Consider the following 20,660-nt stretch of genomic DNA (forward strand, 5'->3'; position numbering starts at 1 on the left):
ATTGATTGCCAGCCCGCAGAATGTAACTGAATACCCGTAAACGCTTAGAGACATGGGGAAATGCTGAGAATGTCATAAACTCAGTACAGTTTTGAAGTATCCATTTAAAAATTAGCACAGCTGCAGTGAGATGGGAATTTACTGATTAGAAATAGATTTGACCACATGTGTCATATTTGACTTCATTCCATTTTATAAGGCTTCCAGATTAAAAAAAAAAAAAAAAAAAAACCTGCCCAAATCTTGTCAACAGGCAAGTATTTTTAGAAAAGCTTTGCCCATTCCCATTCTCCCTGTCAAGGATGTGAATACTGATTTCCTCTACAGTCAACTGAAGAGGCTTCAAGTTACTGACATTATAACAAAATGGGAAAATTAACATGCCTAATTGTGCTTTGAACCCTACACTTTCTGCATTTTATTTGCTAATGCAATTATACCAAGTTCATAATACTTTCAGGTGTGATTTTAAAACATAAGTAGGATGGCAGACTAGAAGATAAATTTGGCTGAGTTTATTTCATGCTATCTAGGTTGGCCAATACTTTTCACAAGCTAAGTCTTGAGAGAAAAAATCAAATGTATCTCTAATTCTGTGAGGGCATTTTCATTTTCCCTAATTCTATAGTCTGTAATCTCAGATTGGATTTCCTACCGATCAGAAAGCAATTTAAAAAGAGAAGTAAGGGGGCTGGCATTTAGCCTAGTGGTTAAGATGCTGGTTAAGACATCCGTGTCTCACATCAGAGAACCTCAGTATCTCAGTTCCAGTTCCTGATTCCAGCTTCCTGCTAATGCAAATCCTGTAGGGCAGCTGTGATGGCTCAAGTAATTGGGTTTCTGCCACACACATAGGAAACCTAGATGGAGTTCTTGGCTCCTGTATTTGGCCTAGCCCATTCCTGGCCATTGCCTGCATTTGGGGACTAGCAGATGGAAGTGTGCATTCTTTCTCTCTCTCTCTCTCTCTCTCTCTCTCTCTCTCTCTCTCTCTCTCTCTCTCTTTCACACACACACACAAATACAAATAAATGAAAAGAGAAGTACGTTAAAAAGTTTCCTGATTCTTCCAAAAAACAATGCTTCCTCAGCCATAAAAAAGAATGAAATCCCATCTTTTACAACAAAATAGATGTAACCAGAGACCATTATGCTTAGTGAAATAAACCAGTCGCCCAAAGATAAATATATGCTTCCCCTGACATGTGGTAACTAATATACAGACCACAAAAAAAGAGAAATGTATGTGAACAAGACTGACATTTTGAGATTTGATCATTGTTTATAGCCCTTGTCTATACTCTTGAGGAACAGTGGTTTTTCTACTTACTACTTGTTGAATACCAATGTTTCCTCAAAACAACTGTCGAAATCTAGGCATGATAAAGAAATTCCCAGGAATGAGGGAAGGGTGCTTGCTAGTCCAGCCACATTCCTCCTCCACTAGCACTGACACGATGACAGATGCACTTGTTATTGCTGTTTTTAGGAAGAGTCAGTGATGGAGATTCGGTAGACAAGGCCATGACCACAAATAAGGGAAATTAGCACTGTCAAAACTGGAAGAGACAGACTAGACATTCAGTGACTTCCTCATTTTTGCTCCTTTACTTTTCTCTATATAAGGTAAAAGGGAGCCAAGAGCAACAAGGACAGGAACCTGCTACTAAGGGCAACTGTTTTGTCAGATATTGAAAGTCAAATATAGAGTCGCCACTGTGGCTCAGTAGGTTAATCCTCCGCCTTCAGCACAGGCATCCCATATGGGTGCCAGTTCTAGTCCCAGCTGCTCCTCTTCCCATCCAGCTCTCTGCTGTGGCCTGGGAAAGCAGTAGAAGATGGGCCAAGTTCTTGGGTCCCTGCACCCACGTGGGAGACCCGGAAGAAGCACCTGGCTCCTGGCTTCGGATCGGCGCAGCTCTGGCCATTGCAGCCATTTGGGGAGTGAACCAGCGGGCAGAAGACCTTTCTCTCTGCCTTTCTCTCTCACTGTCTGTAACTCTGCCTTTCAAATAAATTAATAAAATAAAAAAAAGAAAGTCAAATATAAAAACAATCTATCTAGCTATCCTACTCAACCCTTTTAAAAATTAAAAACAGACCAAGTCATGAAGTTATTTACTAAATGTAAAAATTTATGGGACCAGCGCTGTGATGCAGTGAGCTAAGCCTCCACCTGTGACACCGGCATCCCATATGAGTGCCGATTCATGTCCTGACTGCTTCTCTTCTGATCCAGCTTTCTGCTGTGGCCTGGGAAAGCAGTGGAAGATGGCCCAAGTGCTTGGGCCTCTGCACTCACATGGGAGACCTGGAGGAAGCTCCTGACTCCTGGCTTTGGATTGGCCCAGCTCCAGCGGTTACAGCCATTTAGGGAGTGAGCCAGTGGGTGGAAGACCTCTCTTTCTATCCCTCTGTCTCTAACCCTACCTCTCAAATAAAAAATCTTTAAAAATTTTTGAAGTTTATAAACTTTAGAACATCCTAAAAGAAATAAAAGCAGGGAAGGAGAGAGGAGAGAGGGAGAGCCTTCTTCATTATCCAAAGAGCAACACCTTAATCTTCAGACATTTAGGATACTGCTGTGATAAACTAACCAGAAATTTCAGAGTTGTACTGAGGCACTGTTAGGAAGATCTAGAAGGTGCTATTCTCATGAGTTAGAATATCAGAAGTGATATTCAAAATATTTCAGAGATGAGATATGGAGGGCATTGGCATTGGTCAAATGAAATGCAGGCAACAATTATTAGAAAGGAAACTGAGTCATAATAATCCTCAAGTCTTCCTGCTGCTGGGTTGGGACTGAACACTCCAGCTTTGGACTTCAGGGAAGTTGGGTGTATGCAGTGATTAGGAAGTGAGAGGAAAGGGTGATGGAATACAGAGGGAAGGTGAAGGAGTTGGTAGAGTCAGAGCAGATATGTTTGCAATGCAGCCTAAGGCAGCCAGTCTCCAAGAGACTCCGGGGGCTGGCCAGTGACAAGCATACCTGTTGGTCTCCTCCCACTGCAGATTAGGATTGGTCTGCTTAGTCAGTAGCATATGGCAGAAATTAGGGCATTTCACAATCAAGAGATATTAGGTTATAAATCACTGTGGACCCTCTCTTGGGTGTTCCCTTGCTCTCTGACTTAGATATCCAGTCTGAGGGAAGTCACATAGCAAGCAGCCTTGTAGAGAGACCTATCTAGCAAGAAGAGCTTTCTGCCAAAAGCCATGGGAGGGAGCTTGGAAGCAAAACTTCAAGCTCAGTCAAGTCTGCAGAGATTCCTTCCCTTGTTGATGGCTGGACTTCAACCCAACCCTCAGAAACTGCGCATATTAAGCTGCTAATTTTTGGATTAATTTATTATACAGGAATAGATAACGAATATAAAGCATTAGAAAAAAAACTTAAAAACAGCACAAATTAAGGAACTGTTTTTCTGTCTAGGTGCAGGGAAGTTAATGTCTGTGGAGCTGCCCTTGACCACTGTGAACATGGGACCAGGTAGGTCTAGGATGCTCTTCACAAGCTTCCTTAGACAGTACGGAGGTTTCAGCAACAGCAGTCCTCAGGGGAGTCCAGCTCCGTAAGTGTCCTCATGCGAGCTTTTCCTTGTTCCCTGTTTCATTTCCAGTGCCTCTCCCTTCCACCCCTTTGAATGACATTCCTAAGTGAATTATCCGCACTCAAACCTTTTACTTCAGTCTCTATTTCAGGAGAACCCAGGCTAAGACAGGTTGTTCAATGTCCAGAATACAAGGTACCTGTGACAAACTGTTTAGAAACAATGCCAAAAGAGAAACTGTCTCCACTGAAAAACATTTGTGTAATAAAGTCTAGTAACTCGTTAGGTTTCTCTTCTAGTCTTGGCTGTCAGAAAGCTTAGGGAAAATTAGATGCTTAATTAAAGTATATTACTATAGCCTACGGTACTCTTTATGGTTACTACCTATACTTCCTTCTTTTTATGGCTTTGATTTTCTATTATTATTGCAACATTACAATTTTAAGTATGCCAAATAAGCTTTTAGGAAACAAGTAGGATATAAATAATAAAAACGTAGGCTGTATTGCTTCTTTCCTTCAAGGAGACAGGAAAGCCTTGACTGAGGTCAGGAAGAAGCCAATTAAGGTGCGAAGCAGGTCTTAGAAGATGGGTTTATAGATACAGCAGTCAAACATGTGCAATGCATTCACAGGGAGCAGATCTGCACTTCCACTGTCCTGCCCCAGCTCTTAGCACCCAGCTGGAGATGGTACAAGGTGAATGTTCAAGTTGTTCTACTGATTTCTCCATGGCTGCCTTACAGTTCCCCTGCATTGATTACAAAACTACAAGGGCCCATTCAGGAACTTCTCAAGGGTTTATACTATACAAACTTCATCAAACAAACCCCATCAGAAATGGCCTAAGACACACAGCCTTGAGATAAGGGCATTAACTAAGAATGAAACAAATACACTGTGAATTCCTCTGGGCACTGGAAGGTAGCTTGAAAACAGTACTTCTCAGAAGGCAATCTACTAGACGAAATTTGGGAATGGCTAGTAGATCCTCCAAGACTGAACTTAACATCTTGCAAAATGACATTGAACAGCAGACCAGCTGCCTCTGATTATAGATTTTCAGAGTCTGAAATTCAACTAGAGTATGCGTTTTGCTCACCTTCTACTACTACAAGTGAAAAGTTACAATACATTAGAAATCCTGGCACTTTAAAAGCAACCTTATTTTTCTCTACAAACTGAAGGTCTTACTATTAACTTGGATCTCATTAAGATTTATTACAAGCATTCCAACAAGGTCCCCAGAATCTTGATTACAAAATCCTGATAGTAAAGAAAAGAAGGATACAGATAGCATTGGAATTCTGTCTCAGGCCAGCCAACGCACTCTAAATTGTGACCACCTGGTACAATTATTCTCTTTGAAGTACACACATTTTCTTCAGTCCTTGTAATCAAATACTACTTCAGAGACAGATAGTAATGTTATTTCCCTTGTGACAAACAATGACAACCTGATTAGAAAGATAAACACAGCCCTAGTTCCAATGTTTTAATCACTAGAAGTGGTACTTCTTGATTCTAAATCTCAGTGTTAGCTTGTGGTTTCCAATACTCTCAGCAAAGTTAAGAGGTAAAACTTTCATAAAAAAGATTTATTTATTTGAAAGGCAGAGTTACATAGAGAGAGGGAGAGACAGAGAGGTCCTCCAACCACTGGTGGTACTCCCCAAATGACCACAATAGCTGGGGCTGGGCCAGGCTGAAGCCATGAGCTTCTATCAGGTCTCCCACGTGGGTGGCAGAGGCCCAAGCACTTGGGCCACCCTCCGTTACAGGGAGCTGGATGAGAAATGGAGCACCCAGGACTTGAACCAGTGCTATAAGCAGCAGCTTCATGGCTACACCACAATGTCAGCCCCCTAAAAGGTACAACTTTATTTTTCCCACTGTAAAACTTGAATCAACGTATTTTCAGAGTGGATATGAGGCCTTTCATTAAAAGTAAATTAAAGTTGGGAAATTTTTTTTTCAAAAAATTCTCATCACACCATACTTTTGCAAGATGCAGTCTGAATTATTGTTTTCTATTTTGCAGATTTTTTTTAACTTTTATTTAATGAATATAAATTTCCAAAGTACAGAATATTGATTACAATGACTTCCCCCCATAACGTCCCTCCAACCCGCAACCCTCCCCTTATCCACTCCCTCTCCCCTTCCATTCATGTCAAGATACATTTTCGATTCTCTTTATATACAGAAGATCAGTTTAGCATACATTAAGTAAAGATTTCAACAGTTTGCTCCCACACAGAAACATAAAGTGAAAAATACTGTTTGAGTACTAGTTATAGCATTAAATCTCAATGTACAGCACACTAAGGACAAAGATCCTACATGAGGAGTAAGTGCACAGTGACTCCTGTTGTCGACTTAACAAATTGACACTCTTGTTTATGGCATCAGTAATCACCCTAGGCTCTTGTCATGAGCTGCCAAGGCTATGGAAGCCCCTGGGTTCACTGACTCTGATCATTTTTAGACAAGGCCATGGTCAAAGTGGAAGTTCTCTCCTCCCTTCAGAGAAAGGTACCTCCTTCTTTGATGACCCATTCTTTCCACTGGGATCTCACTCATGGAGATCTTTCATTTAGGTTTTTTTTTCCCCCAGAGTGTCTTGGCTTTCCATGCCTGAAATACCCTCATGGGCATTTCAGCCAGATCCGCATGCCTTAAGGGCTGATTATGAGGCCAGAGTGCTGTTAGGACATTTGCCATTCTATGGGTCTGCTGTGTGTCTCACTTCCCATGTTGGATCATTCTCTCCCTTTTTTATTCTATCAGCTAGTATTTGCAGACACTATTTTTGTTTATGTGATCCCTTTGGTTCTTAGTCCTATCATTATGATCAGTTGTGAACAGAAATTGATCACTGGGACTAGTGAGATGGCATTGGTACATGCCACCTTGATGGGATTGAATTGGAATCCCCTGGTATGTTTCTAACTCTACTGTTTGAGGTAAGTCAGCTTGAGCATGTCCTGAATTGCACATCTCTTCTCTCTCTTATTCCCACTCTTATATTTAACAGTGATCACTTTTCAGTTAACTTTCAGCACTTAAGAAGAATTGTGTATTGATTACAGTATGCAACCAAAAGTATTAAGTAGAACAAAGAAAAAAAATACTAAGAGGGATAACATATTAAGCTGCTCATCAACAGTCAGGGTGAGGGCTGATCAAGTCACCGTTTCTCATAGTGTTCATTTCACTTTAGCAGGTTTCCTTTTTGGTGCTCAGTTAGTTGTCACCTATCAAGGAGAACAAGTGGTATTTGTCCCTTTGGGATTGGCTTATTTCACTCAACATAATGTTTTCCAAATTCCTAACAGGGATCACTTTTCAGTTAAAATTTAAACACCTAAGAATAATTGTGTGTTAATTACAGAGTTCAACCAATGGTACTAGAACAAAAAAAAATAGTAAAATGGATAAAGTATTACATTGTACATCAACCGTCAGGACAAGAGCTGATCAAGTCACTGCTAATGTAAGCTAATTAAAGTTCAAGATGAACCGCTCAAGAGACTTATGGGTTCTCTTAAGACTTCATCATTTATTTAAGAACTCCCAATTCCAAACCTAGTTTCCTCATCTTCTGCATATCTACTTCCCCTATTTTAGCAAATCCACTGTAGTCTATTTATCTGTATCAGCTCTCCCTCTGCCCTCCTACCACCATGTATACACCCAGGGGGTTGTGAACCACACAGGTGGGTTCATTTAATGCCATGGCAGATGGTTTTCCAATTTGTGGAATGCAAAGTCACTTGCTTAGTTACTGCTCCTTACCACCAAAAGATAACTTGGCTTTTAAAATCCACGAAAATGAAAGAATTATAAGTGAAATTCAAATTGGCTTAATAGGACTGATATCAGTGGCCAGAGAGAAGGTCTCACTTTGTAAGTGGATTTCTGACTACTAATTTTATTTCTCTCTCCTTACAATTACATGGTTAATAATTGGCTGCATTACAAAAGCCATTATTATGGTATTTTTGAAATCACACTATCATTCTCATGTTTTTGTAGATAAGAAACAGACCTTAAAATCCAGGGATTCTATGTAGTGAAGAGAACTGAAACGTGGATAAAAATGACAGATGAGGCTAAAAATAGAAAAAGGTGGCAGGAATGGGAACTGTGGCATATCTACTCAATAGGATTCTGCAGCCATTACAAATTGCTTTTGTGAGTAGTTAATAAGACAATGGAGTGATAAGATTATGCTGCTCCTTAAATGGAAAAATATAGAACATTTGGCATAAAAAACTAAAATCCAACAGAAAAATTAAGATAAGCAAATATACCATAAAATGTGGTTAGGTTTCAGTGGTACAATTAGAGATTATCCTTTTTGCCATATTTAAAAATGTTCTAAAATGTTGATGTTAATCTTATAAAGGACAAATGAAAGATTTAATATTTTACAGAAATTTAGAAGTTGGTGTTAGAGGTTTCACAGTCAATATTGAACTCCCCTTTGTAAGGTTCTTTGGGTCTCTGTTTTTCTCTTCTTTCCAAATGCTCCAATTCCTATCAGCCATCCCCTGGAGAGGTTATATTTTGAGCCCAGAAATGGGTCTTGAAGATTCAAAGTAAGGAAACCATAGTGTCACCTTCTCCCTTAGGATCTGTTTGAGAAACGCACTGAGAAATTCACTCAATTTGTTAGAGTGAAGAACTTCCTACAAATGCCTTTTTCTGCATTTTTTATGTTCTTAAGAAACCTAGAATGTCCTAAATAATTTACAGTCCCTTTACTGGGTTTGGTTTCTAGATGTGTGTTCAGTTTTTTCCCGACAGTAAGTGACTTTCCTTCTGAGATCACTGATTACTATGACACTAATGGCTCAATTAAAACCAAGATGTAACTTTCAGATATCATCTATTTTAAGAAGACAAAAATAAGCTCAATAGGAGGTAACCCTCCAGCTACTTCCTAAATTGCTTACAGCAATTTCCCCACCCCTTTAAAAAGCTATTTTCTCCAAAAGTACATTTCAGTCCATGGTATGTCTTCATGGCAGATGGCAGTGCTGGGCTCATCTCTCAGGAATCTCTAATGTAGAGCTACATCAGGAATCACAAAGCGAAGGGTGAAAAATTAATGCTGCTCTTTTGCCTTCTCTGGGAGAGCTGTATGTGACTGCTTGATATTTATAAATGGATCTGCAGGTCCCCAGCTTTAACTGAGGCCCACATAAACACAATAAACAACCTTTCCTCGTGTGCACTCTCTGGTTCACTTCCTATTTCTAAAGTGTTCTTTCTGTGTGGTAGAAACATGTGTTCGTTGGAAAGCTATATGGGTTTCTCATGCACTGTAAGAACAAAAATAAAACTCCTGCTGATCTGAGATGTTGGAGATCTAGGTCGCAAGTTAGGTAACTGCTGGGCCCACTGCAGGGATACTCACCTTTTCCCAAACGGAAAGGCAGGCAGCTCCTTGCTCCTGGTTTCAGACTCCCTATTCCCATTGGTTTAGGGTTGTTGAGTTTGCAACAGAGAATATCACTCTGAAATAGGCCCATTTGGCCTACTCTACTTAAAATTCCTTCAAACACTAGGCACTACAAACCACAATGCTTTATTCTTAATAAAGGAATATGTACATTATTTATTCATCCCCAAGATAAAAATAATCAAAATTATAATGTGAAATTACCTAGTGAAACATAAATTCTTATTTATGCCAGCATAAAAATAAACAATGCAAGGATTGGTTGCCTCTCCTAGAATTTCAACCATTTAACTTTGGCCTACTCTGACAAATGATGAATATTTAGGTTCATGATGCTCTCTGAGACAATGTGAAATGCAATTTTGATCTCTTCTTCTCAAATCATGCCACTTCCTTCCTTGGAGATGTCTCTGTGCTAAAGCCAATCTATTGAAATATGTATGAACCTGTACTTCAATCAAATAAAAATATTAATACATCAAATGCAAACCATGCCTTACTTTTTTTTTTTTTTTTTTTTTGGACAGGCAGAGTGGACAGTGAGAGAGAGAGACAGAGAGAAAGGTCTTCCTTTTGCCGTTGGTTCACCCTCCAACGGCCGCCACGGCTGGCGCGCTGCAGCCGGCACACCATGCTGATCTGAATGCAGGAGCCAGGTGCTTCTCCTGGTCTCCCATGGGGTGCAGGGCCCAAGCACTTGGGCCATCTTCCACTGCCTTCCCGGGCCACAGCAGAGAGCTGGCCTGGAAGAGGGGCAACCGGGACAGAATCCGGTGCCCCGACCGGGACTAGAGCCCGGTGTGCCGGCGCCACTAGGTGGAGGATTACCCTAGTGAGCCGCGGCACCAGCCCCATGCCTTACTTCTTACTCTGGATTTTGCTTAGCATTAATAAATGCTAATAAACATCTAAACCATCATGGATCACATTAAGAATGACAGCACAGAACTTCTTTTGCTTGGCTCATACAGCCTCACTCCCTAACCCACCAATATAAGTATGCCTAGGCATATTCATTTGCAGATGCTATGAAAGTTGAGTGATAACATTAGATACAAATTATGTGGGCTGTGTGAGGAGAGAGGAGACAGGCAATAGAGCCAGTAGAAAACTCATAACTACATACATTTTTGCAGAAACCACAGCCGCCTATGTGCTCTATTGTCAAGAGACCAGGAGCATAGTTTTAGAACTAGAGAATACTCATTAGATCCTGTTCATACTGTCATTTTATAGAAAAATGGATTTTAGGAATGTTTGGTGACATATTCAAGGTCATATATCTGGTTGGCAGCAGAGCTAGGAATAGAATATAGGTCTCTTGTTTTCAAATTCTCTTGCAATGATACCACAAAACATCTTTAGTCCTGTAGTTGTTAAAATTAGAAGCAAACCATTCAGATGAAAAATTTTATAAACTGATATTAGGGTCTAAGAGTTTGTGTCCCTTCCTTCCTCTTAAATTCATATGTTGAACCTAATTCACAACATAATAGTATTAGAAGGAAGGGTCTCTGGAAGGGGATTAGGTCATGAGAGCACAGCCTTCAGGAATGGGATTGATGCCCTTACAAAGAGGCCCCAGAAAGATCCTGTCCCCGCTTCTGCTATGTGGGGTTACTGTGAAAAGACAGCTGTCACTGAGGAAGCAGGTCGTCAGCAGATGGTGCATCAGCGGGCACCTGACTCGGACTTCCAGCCTCCACACCATGACACACACATTTCTGTTGTTTATAGGTCACCCAGTCTATGGCATTTTGTTATAGCAGCCAGAATGGACTTAGACACAGGCTTACACAATTCTTACTTTTACATATAGGATATAACAGGCATTATTGAACCTTTTCTTTGTTGATCAAGGTCAACATTACAAAAATCAGAGACATCAATTTAACAGAGTCTGTGAATATTGAGCAGAATATAGTGTTGGGGGTCCTGATAACTGCTTTACACGGATTAATACTTTAATTTCTCACTGTTCTTGATATCATTCTGTTTCTAAATGCTTGTTTTCTGAAATCTGTTCTCAAGAGTAATGTGAACAGATGAATGCACATCATATTTCTGCAGCATTATTCATAATAGCAAAACAAAAGAACAAATGTCCAGCATTGGAGAATATTTAGTGAGCGGAGCTTTCATATACAATACTATGGGACCGGCGCTGTGGCATAGTGGGCTGAGCCTCCCACTGCGGTGCTAGCATCCCATATGAATGCCAGTTCGAGTCCCAACAGCTGCTCTTCCAATGCAGCTCTTATACCCTGGGAAAACAGTAGAAGATGGTCAAAGTCCTTGAACACCCATACCCACATGGGAGACCCAGAAGAAGCTCCTGGCTCTTGGCTTCGGACCAGCCCAGCTCAGGCTTTTGTGGCCATTTGGGGAATCTATCTCTCTCTCTATCTGTAACTCTGCCACTCAAATAAATGAATAAAATCTTTTAAAAAATACAATACTATGTAGACATTAATATTACCTTCACTAAAGGAGGCTTTAATGAATGGGGAAATATTTATATAATAATGTTAAGTAAAAAGCAGGTTATAAGACTACGAAATATAAACCACATTTTAAAATTTTTACTTTAATTCTTTGAAAGACTCACAGAGTCTCATCTCTTGAGGCTGAGCCGGGAGGTGGGAAAATTAATCCATGTCTCCCAATAGATAGCAAGGCCCCAATTACTTGAGCCATTACTGCTGCCTCCCAGAGTCCACATTAGTTGGAAGCAGGAATCAGGACCCAGACTGGTATCAAAGTAAAATAATCAAATATGAATGTGGGCATCCTAACCACTAAGTTAAATGCCTGCCCCTCAACCACACTTAGAAAATGCTTACCATGACAGAAATATATCAAAATGTTTACAATGGGAAGATCATTATTCTCTTATAAGACTGTTCTACATCTTTCTGTATATGACTACAACTAATGTGTAACACCTAAAGTCAGAAAAAGAACTTTTGAAAATAAAATCATATTGCAAAATAAAACCTAACTAATGTGAACTATATAAGATAAAAATATATGGGTTCTAGGTTAGAATCTAAAGTCCATGCTTTATGAACTTGCCCACAAATCCACAAATTCTGTGACATGTTATGGTGGCATATATGTGGATTTTACTTATTCTCATTTCTTTGCTGAATTTGGGGGTATTGGATGGGGGTATTGTGGATGGGCAAAGTGTTCAGTTATATGAGAAGGCTTCAAAAAGTTCATGGAAAAATGGAATTGAGATAAATTTTAATAAAAGCCATTCTAAAAACAAGAAAAGAAAAAGGGAGTTTTCATGCAAAAAAATTCTGAATGCATGCATAGTCTTTCATGGTACACATTCTGATGACCTTTTTACATGACCATTTTGCACAAATACTCATGTAGAGAGAGGGTAAACAGCAGAAACAAAAGTGAGGGAGAAAGTGTTCTGAGCTAATGCTTTTGATAAGTGTGTAAGGATTTTTTTCATTAATTGGTTTTTAGAAGTTTTAGAAGCCACAGATGGTGGTAACTGTCATTAAGCCACTCAGGATGATTTATCAGTGGATGAGCATTAAGGATAAATTAACCTCTCTGGAGACCAGGATATCGTCTAACTAACAATTAACTACTTCCTAAAATGAAGAGCTGAATTAAAAATGTGAGAAAGGCAAAACTGGGCTAACATGGAAAGAAGCCAAGCATTGAAGCGAAAGGGTGTCTTAATATAGCATGTTTATATCAGAAGGTACTATTACCAATGTCCTAGCCTCATTCCTGTGTATTATAATGAGATATTTTCTGTTAAATAGCAACATCATTTTTATTTTATCCTCATTCTTTGATTGAAATCACTTAATATCTAGGTTATGGAGAATGTGGCAGTGACTTCACGCAGCCCCCAACAAATCCACCACCTGTGTCCCCTCATGCAGGGATGAGCAAAGGCAAACTGAGTTCAGAGTGGGTGATTTAACAGAGTAGCTCGACTCCTCAGAGATCTGAAGATCATCCTTTTGAATTGTCCTCTGCCTTTCCAAACACTATGTGTCACGAAAAAGACTCTAAGAGTACTTTAAACTGATTTGAGAGAGAGAAAAAATCCAACTATGTTCTCACTTGGCATTGGAGGCATTCATTAGCACTTGCAAGACATATTTTAAAAGATTTTATTTATTTGAAAGGTAGTGTGACAGAGAGAGAGGGACACACACACACACAGAGAGAAAGAGAGAAAGAGAGAAAGAGAGAAAGAGAGATAGATCGATCTTCCATCTGCTGGTTCACTCACCAAATGGCTGCAATGGCTTGGGAATGGGCCATGTTGAAGCCAGGAGCTGGACTGGTAGCAGAGCAGCTGGGACTTGATCCAGCTCTCTGATATGGATGCCAGTGGAGAAGCAGCAGTTTTACCTGCTGTGCTACAACATTGGCCTCTGCAATATGATTTCTAAGAATTTCTCTAAAGACAATATATTTTATTATTATAACAACCTTGTGAGTTATTAGTCCAAGTTTACAGATGAAGAAGCAAATGTTCTAATGGTTAATTTGCTAAAGCTAGAGGGAAGCCTGAAACTCAGATCCTGAAACTCTCAATCCTGTGTTTACTCTGTGTTTCACGCTGCAGAGTGTATTGTTAGATCAGTTCTGTGCCAAAGTATTTGCCCTTAAAAGTGACGTATAGGGGGCTGGCGCTGTGGCGAAGCAGGTAAAGCTGCCACCAGCAGTGCTGGCATCCCATGTGGGAGCCGGTTTGAGTCCTGGCTGCTCCTCTTCCGATCCAGCTCCCTGCTATGGCCTGGGAAAGCAGTAAAAGATGGCCCAAGTCTTTGGGCCCCTGAATCCCACGTGGGAGACCCGGAAGAAGCTCTGGCTCCTGGCTTTGGATCGGCCCAGCTCCAACCATTGGGGCCATCTGGGGAGTGAACCAGCGGATGGAAGACCTCTCTCTCTCTGTCAATGCTTCTCTGTAACTCTACCTTTCAAATAAATAAATAAACCTTTAAAAAAAAGTGACATACAAGCGAGCCTTTACAGATTAGTAGTTGCTCAATAACAGTACAGCAGGGTAGAAAATGATTCCACTTGCAGAGGGAGATTGTGGCTGATGTTCACTCCCACCTTAGTACCTGGTTGTGCCCACTTCATGCACTGGATTGGATCCCTCTTCTCTCCACAAGACCACAATTCCGATTTGTCCTTCAAAAAGTTTAAAACAACATCCTTTCCCAAGAAAGTCCAAGGAAAACATGAGCTGCTTTCACTACTCCTTGACATCACATCTCAGCTTAACTCTAATAGCTTGACCATGGTACACAGTCCCAAATTCCTCAGGCATCCTTCTCCAGTGCATACATGCACGTCTTAGCTCCCCAGCTACACTTTCAGCAAGATGGATGTCTTCTACCCCCTCACATTCCTCTTTACCTTTTCAATCCTCCTCCCATTTTCCTCTAATTGCCTAGTGTACTGCTGTGCATTCAACGAATGCTTATTGAACAAGTGAGAATCTGCATTAGTTGGTGAAAGCACAGCTTGGTTACTAATTAGGAGGTTGGGGTTTCCGGCTTTCAACTAACCAAATTTGTTATTTCAGGCAAGTCTATGGGCCTCAGTTTCCTTACCTTAAAATGGGCATGGAGTGGCAAGAAGTGAGTAGAATATAGGAGTTTTATGATCTCCATTAGGATGAGAGAGTAGATGAACAGGAATTCCAAAGAGAAGAATATTAAAAGCAGTACAGGGGCTGGTGTTGTTGCACGGGTTAAGCATCTGCTTGCAATGCCAGCATCGCCTATCAAAGTACTGGTTCAAGTCCCAGCTGCTCCACTTCTGATCCAGCTCTCTGCTAATGCACCAGGGAAGGCAGCAGAAGATGGACTGGGTGGTTGGGCCCCTGTCACCCTCATGGGAGACCAAGATGGAATCCTGGGCTTCTGACTTCAGCCTGGCCCACTGCCAGTTGCTGTGAACATTTGGGGAGTAAACCAGTAGTTGGAGGATCTCTCTCTCTCTCTCTCCCTCTCCCTCTCCCTCTCTTCCTTCCTCTGTCCCTCCTTCCCTCTTTCTCTGATGCTCTTTCAAGTAAATAAAGGTAAAAAAAAAAAAGCAAGACAAATATAGAGACCAAATAATCAACCACCTGACAGGTAAAAGAGAGCCACTGTGCCTGGAAAATCAACAAAGCAAAGAAGAATATCAGAGTCAGTAGATATGTACTGGAGCCAGGCTAGGAAAGGAATATAAAGGGTGGACATGTAAAACAGGGCAGCAGAATAACTACACTATATATATAACTTATGCTATCCATACACACACACACACACACACACACACACACACACATATACATATACATATAAATGTTATCCAAGCTTGACATCAAATGTTTTGAATTTCAGCGTTGAGATTGCTTACCATATCATGAAGAAAATCAGATGCATGCTAAAAATAACCTTGTGAAATTAATCAGAAGTTTCTGATATTAAAATAGGGATTAAGTACAGGGAAGCAGCAGATGATGGCCCATGTGTGTGATCCTCTGCTACCCATGAGGGAGACCAGGAGTAAGTTCTTAGCCCAGAGCTGGCTGTTGTGAAGCAACAGAAGGAAGATTCTCTCTCCCCCTATCCCCAAGTCTTTCCCTCTCTTCCTGTCATATGCCTTTCAAATAAATAAATCTTTTTTAAAAATAGGGATTAATAATACCAACATTTGACCATTAGAAACCTACCCCCACTTCTCTCAGTGGAAGAAGTGGTGTGGCAAATTTAATCAGGGTATTCCTGCTGCGTAAGTTTAATTTTACTAAAGATTTTAATAATTTTAAGCAATCCTGAACCAGTTTCATTAAAATTGGTTTTAGCTGGGAGATTACATTAATAGACAAAAATTGTGTTACAAGGAAGTCTGTCCACAACTTAAAACTCCCTTAGATGGGATGCTGGCAACCAACGTCTGTGGTGTGGTTTTAGGGGCTAGGTTTTATCTGAGATACTAAGGAAAAGAAAGCCTAGTTAAGCTTAAAACTTCAAGACAAAAGAAAAATAGTACCTCTTTAGAACTATTTGAAATTAAAAAAAAAAAATACTTGAACCAAATAACAGTTCTTGGATTATCCGATGTAGAAGGTTTCAGTGGCTACTCCAAATTGAAGTTATAATTTAAAAGATGACATCAATAGTTCACAGTGGATAAAAGGCCAGGGAAAAATCCATTTAAATAATAGGACAAAAATTAAAAGATTTGATATTTAAGAGCCATATTTTAGGATTCTCTTGACAAAGTTTTGATACTAAACCTGCAAAGAAGAAACTTATTATTAATCCACGATACATAATTTTGAATCCAGTTTGCCCTTAATATTCTACCTCAGAAAAGGTTTAAATTTAACCAAGGTCTATAAAAGGTATTTTACAGGGGAAAAATCACGTGTGTATGTATTAAAGCAAACATACCTGCTTCATCATAGGATATAGTCAGTTTTTCTAGCATTTCCCGGTCAATCGAGAGAATCTGCTGCTCAAGGATGGTCTGGTAAGACAGCACACTGTTTTCTTTGTCTTTCTCATAGTCCTGAAGATGCTGTTTAAGGGCCTCTGGGAGTCGAGATTTTACATATTCAGCTGCAGTCTGCAGATAAAACAGTCAGAGAGCCCCATTAGTCCTTCTCAGCTCAGGCCTCTCACGTACCCTCAGGTGCTGTAGCGAGAACTCAAAGCATAGTGGAACCAACTCTCCAGACAAGCCTGTCCTTATAATTATGATCTTTAGACTCCACTACACCCAGACAGGTAGATCTTCAAACAGACAGAATCATGTACCTCTAAGAGTTTTCTACTGAGTTTAAATGTATAAAAGATAATACATTTGGCTGGATATTCACAGACTTGGTTTCAACTATTCCAGTAACCTCTTAAGGCCATATGAGAGCCATTTTTGGGATACAATTCGACCTGCCCTTATTTAGAATTCAGAAGATAGTCACAACACTCATCTCAGCCTGAGCCCACTCATACTACAGAATCCACATCCTTACTTTGCTTTGCTGTTCTCCACTCATTAATGCACACATAGGAACTCCTGTAGATTAGAAAGGAGAGCCCTCTTCTAGGGCATATCTTGAAATAATGGGTGAAGAGACCCAATGTAATGTAATGACACTAACTTTTAGCATAACCTAAAAAAAAGCACTTTTCACCACTTTAGTTTCTTAGTCTCTATACATATTATTCTTAACTTGGTTTTGCTTGCTTTGTTTTGTTTTACTTGGACACTATCTGTAGAATACACATTCCCACTAGTAATATCTGAAATTACATGCAGTGATTTTCAATCAAGCAAACACGTTCCATGTGGGCATATAAAGGAAGATTTGTATTTTGAAAAAGGCCTTCCTAAAGGTCCTGAAATGTTCCTCTAGTGGGCTAGGGTAGTAGTATACTCTTCTTCCTCCCTCTTGAAAATATAATAATAGTTAAAACAAATTTTTTGGGTGAAGTTAAGTGATAGAATAGCATGTATGAATCAGGAATTCTGAAATTTTTAATCTCTTGAGAAGGTTAATAAATGGTCTCATCAATAAATAGTGTTGGGAAAACTGAATATCCATATACAGAAAAATGAAATAAGACCCTAATCTCTCAATATATTTATATGCAAAGATAACTCAAAATGGACTAGAGACTTATATGCATGTAAGACCTAAAACCATGAAATTACTAGAGAAAAACAAAAGAAAAATGTTTCAAGATCCTGCTCTGGCAATGACTTTTTGGCTAACACTGGTATGAGATAAAGAATCAGGAATTATGCCCAGGTGAGCTGGAATTCTCATACCCCTTCAATGTAACACTATCTCTTTACCTGTCAATTTGATTCACGCACCTTCCCAAGATGCACATGCTGCATCCAGGAAAATGGTGCGTGCTAAGACCCCACCCCATTTGCACATCCAATTGGGGTACCACCCTCTTCCTTATAAAAAGAAGTGGACCTTGGTTGGAGGTATTGCTTGGAGGTATTTCTCCCATTTTTGCTCTTTCTACCATGGAACACTCATATACACCTTCCCAGTTATAGGTACTGTTTTCAGGTTTGCTTTTTTCTCATTTACAGGCAATTCTTTGACCCACTCATGTTAGGTATTTCTCTGTGTGGGGTGGCCCACACTCCCATGTGAATATACATTTATTCCCTCACTACCAAGTAAACTCTGTTTCTATTTGCACATGATACCAGTCTCCACTTAATATTTCTATCTCTGTGGAAGACAATAACCTGGACTTTAAAAAGTCAGTATTCATTGCCCACATTAACACCTTAAAAGCATAAGCAACAAAAGCAAAAATAGACAAATGTGCCTGCAAACTAAAAATCTCATGCACAGCAAAAGAACAACATAGTGAACAGACCACCTACAGAATGAGTGAAAATATTTTCCATTTCTATAGCTGACAAGAGGTTAAAAACAAGAATACATTAGGAACTCAAACAACTCAACAGCAAAGAAAGTCAAAACAAAACAAGAACTCTGATTATAAAATGGACAAAAGACCTGTATAGACAACTCTCAACAGAAAACATTTGGCCAACATGACAAACTGCTCAACATAATTAATCATCATGGAAATACAAGTCAAAAATTTAATAAGATATTACCTCTCCCTGGTTAGAATGGCTATTCGCAAAAAGACAAAAGTTAAGTGCTGGCAAGGATATGGAGAAAGAACTCCTGCACACTGCTGGTGGGAATATAAATTATACAGTCAGTATGGAAAACAGTATGGAAGTTCCTCAAAAAAATTAAAAATGCAACTACTACATAATCTAGCACTCCTGCTAGAGGTATATATTCAAGGGAAATGAAATCAGTATACTGAAGAGAAATCTGTGCTTCCATGCTTATTGTAGTACTATTCACAACAGTTAGGATATGAAATCAACCTAAATGCCCAAAGAATGAATGAATAAAGGAAAAGTGATATATACAAACAATGGAATACTATTCAGTTATAAAAAGAATGTAATCTTGCCATTTGTTGACAACATAACTGGACCTGGAGGACATTATATTAAGTGAAATAAGCCAGGCACTAACAAATATTATATAATCTCACTCATCTGTAGAACCTAAAAAAAAATGAACTCATGAATCTAGAGAGTACAATGGTGGTTACCAGATGCTGGGGTGGTTAGCATCAAGGTTGGGATAAGGAGATGTGGGTTTAAGGATGCATAATTACAGTTAGATAGGAGAAACAAATTTCAAGGGCTCTATTGCACACCAAAATGCCTACAGTTAATGACAACAGAAAATGTAAAGAGAATGTATGTTGTGAGCTGTCACCAAGAAATGATAACCACATGGTGTAATATCTTTGGAGAACACAAGAGAGGACTTAATGTATACACACATATACCAGGGGGAACATAATGAGGTATTGTTAAGGTTTAGTATCATATATGATGATGCTTTAAAAATTCATGAAAAATAGAATTAAAAGATAATGTGCACTTGCCACTATTTTTGAAGTACTATTTTGCATGTGAGAAGATACATAAGGATATATTCCAGTTGCAAAAGATACTTTTTACTTTCCATATTTTCTGTATTGTTCCATTGTTCTTAGTATGGCAATTTTTAAAAATTACCTTCTGAATGTTTCTTTGTAACCTTCATAGCTTTATTTTTTTAATTTTTATTTAATAAATATAAATTTCCAAAGTACAATTTATGGATTACAATGCTTTTTCCCCCATAACTTTACTCCCACCCGCAACCCTCCCATCTCCTGCTCCCTCTCCCATTCCATTCGCATCAACATTCATTTTCAATTATCTTTATATACAGAAGATCAATTTAGTATAAATTAAGTAAAGATTTCAACAGTTTGCACCCACACCAAAACACAAAATGAAAAATACTGTTTCAGTACTGTTTATAGCATTAATTCACATTGGACAACACATTAAGGACAGATCCCACATGAGGAGTAAGTGACTCCTGTTGTTGACTTAACAAATTGACACTCTTGTTTATGGAATCAGTATTCACCCTAGGCTCTTGTCATGAGTTGCCAAGGCTATGGAAGCCTTTTGAGTTCGCCGACTCCGATCTTATTTAACAACATCATAGTCAAAGTGGAAGTTCTCTCCTTCCTTCAGAGAAAGGTACCTCCTTCTTTGATCACCCATTCTTTCCACTGGGATCTCACTCACAAAGATCTTTCATTTAGTTGTTGTTGTTGTTGGTTTTTTTTTTTTTTTTTTTTTTTTTTTTTTACCAGAGTGTCTTGTTTTTCCATGCCTAAAATACTCTCATGGGCTCTTCAGCCAGATCTGAATGCCTTAAGGGCTAATTCTGAGGCCAGAGTGCATAGCTTTATCTTTAAACATTAGAAAAATTTAAGGAAAAAACTTGCTGAAACAATGACAACTGACTTCTTAGGAAAAGTTCACTGGGAAGTGAGGGGGAGGGTGGAGTTATATTTCAGTCCTTAAAGTAGCCAAGAATAGTACACAACGCTTTTTATTTCCAGATTTATATTTAAGTGAGTTGCTGATGAAATCACAACTTTAAAATATCACCAAACATTGTTCAATTTCTTCACTGGCCAGCAGTGCAGAACAAATAAAATTATTCCATAAAAT

General features: G+C 39.3%; 1 protein-coding gene across 2 annotated transcripts in view; it reads right to left on the reverse strand.

The window, feature by feature from the left end:
• Positions 1-20,660, reverse strand: part of PPM1L (protein phosphatase, Mg2+/Mn2+ dependent 1L) — a 350,431-nt gene that overhangs the window by 103,371 nt on the left and 226,400 nt on the right. For both annotated transcript variants that reach the window (XM_002716344.6, XM_089332146.1), the window contains exon 2: positions 16,466-16,640. In XM_002716344.6, coding sequence (XP_002716390.1) covers positions 16,466-16,640 — 175 coding nt within the window. The remainder of the gene's footprint in view (positions 1-16,465; positions 16,641-20,660) is intronic.

Source organism: Oryctolagus cuniculus, chromosome 4 (genome assembly GCF_051225735.1).
Source record: "Oryctolagus cuniculus isolate XC-2025 breed Fujian yellow rabbit chromosome 4, ASM5122573v1, whole genome shotgun sequence".
NCBI lineage: Eukaryota > Metazoa > Chordata > Mammalia > Lagomorpha > Leporidae > Oryctolagus > Oryctolagus cuniculus.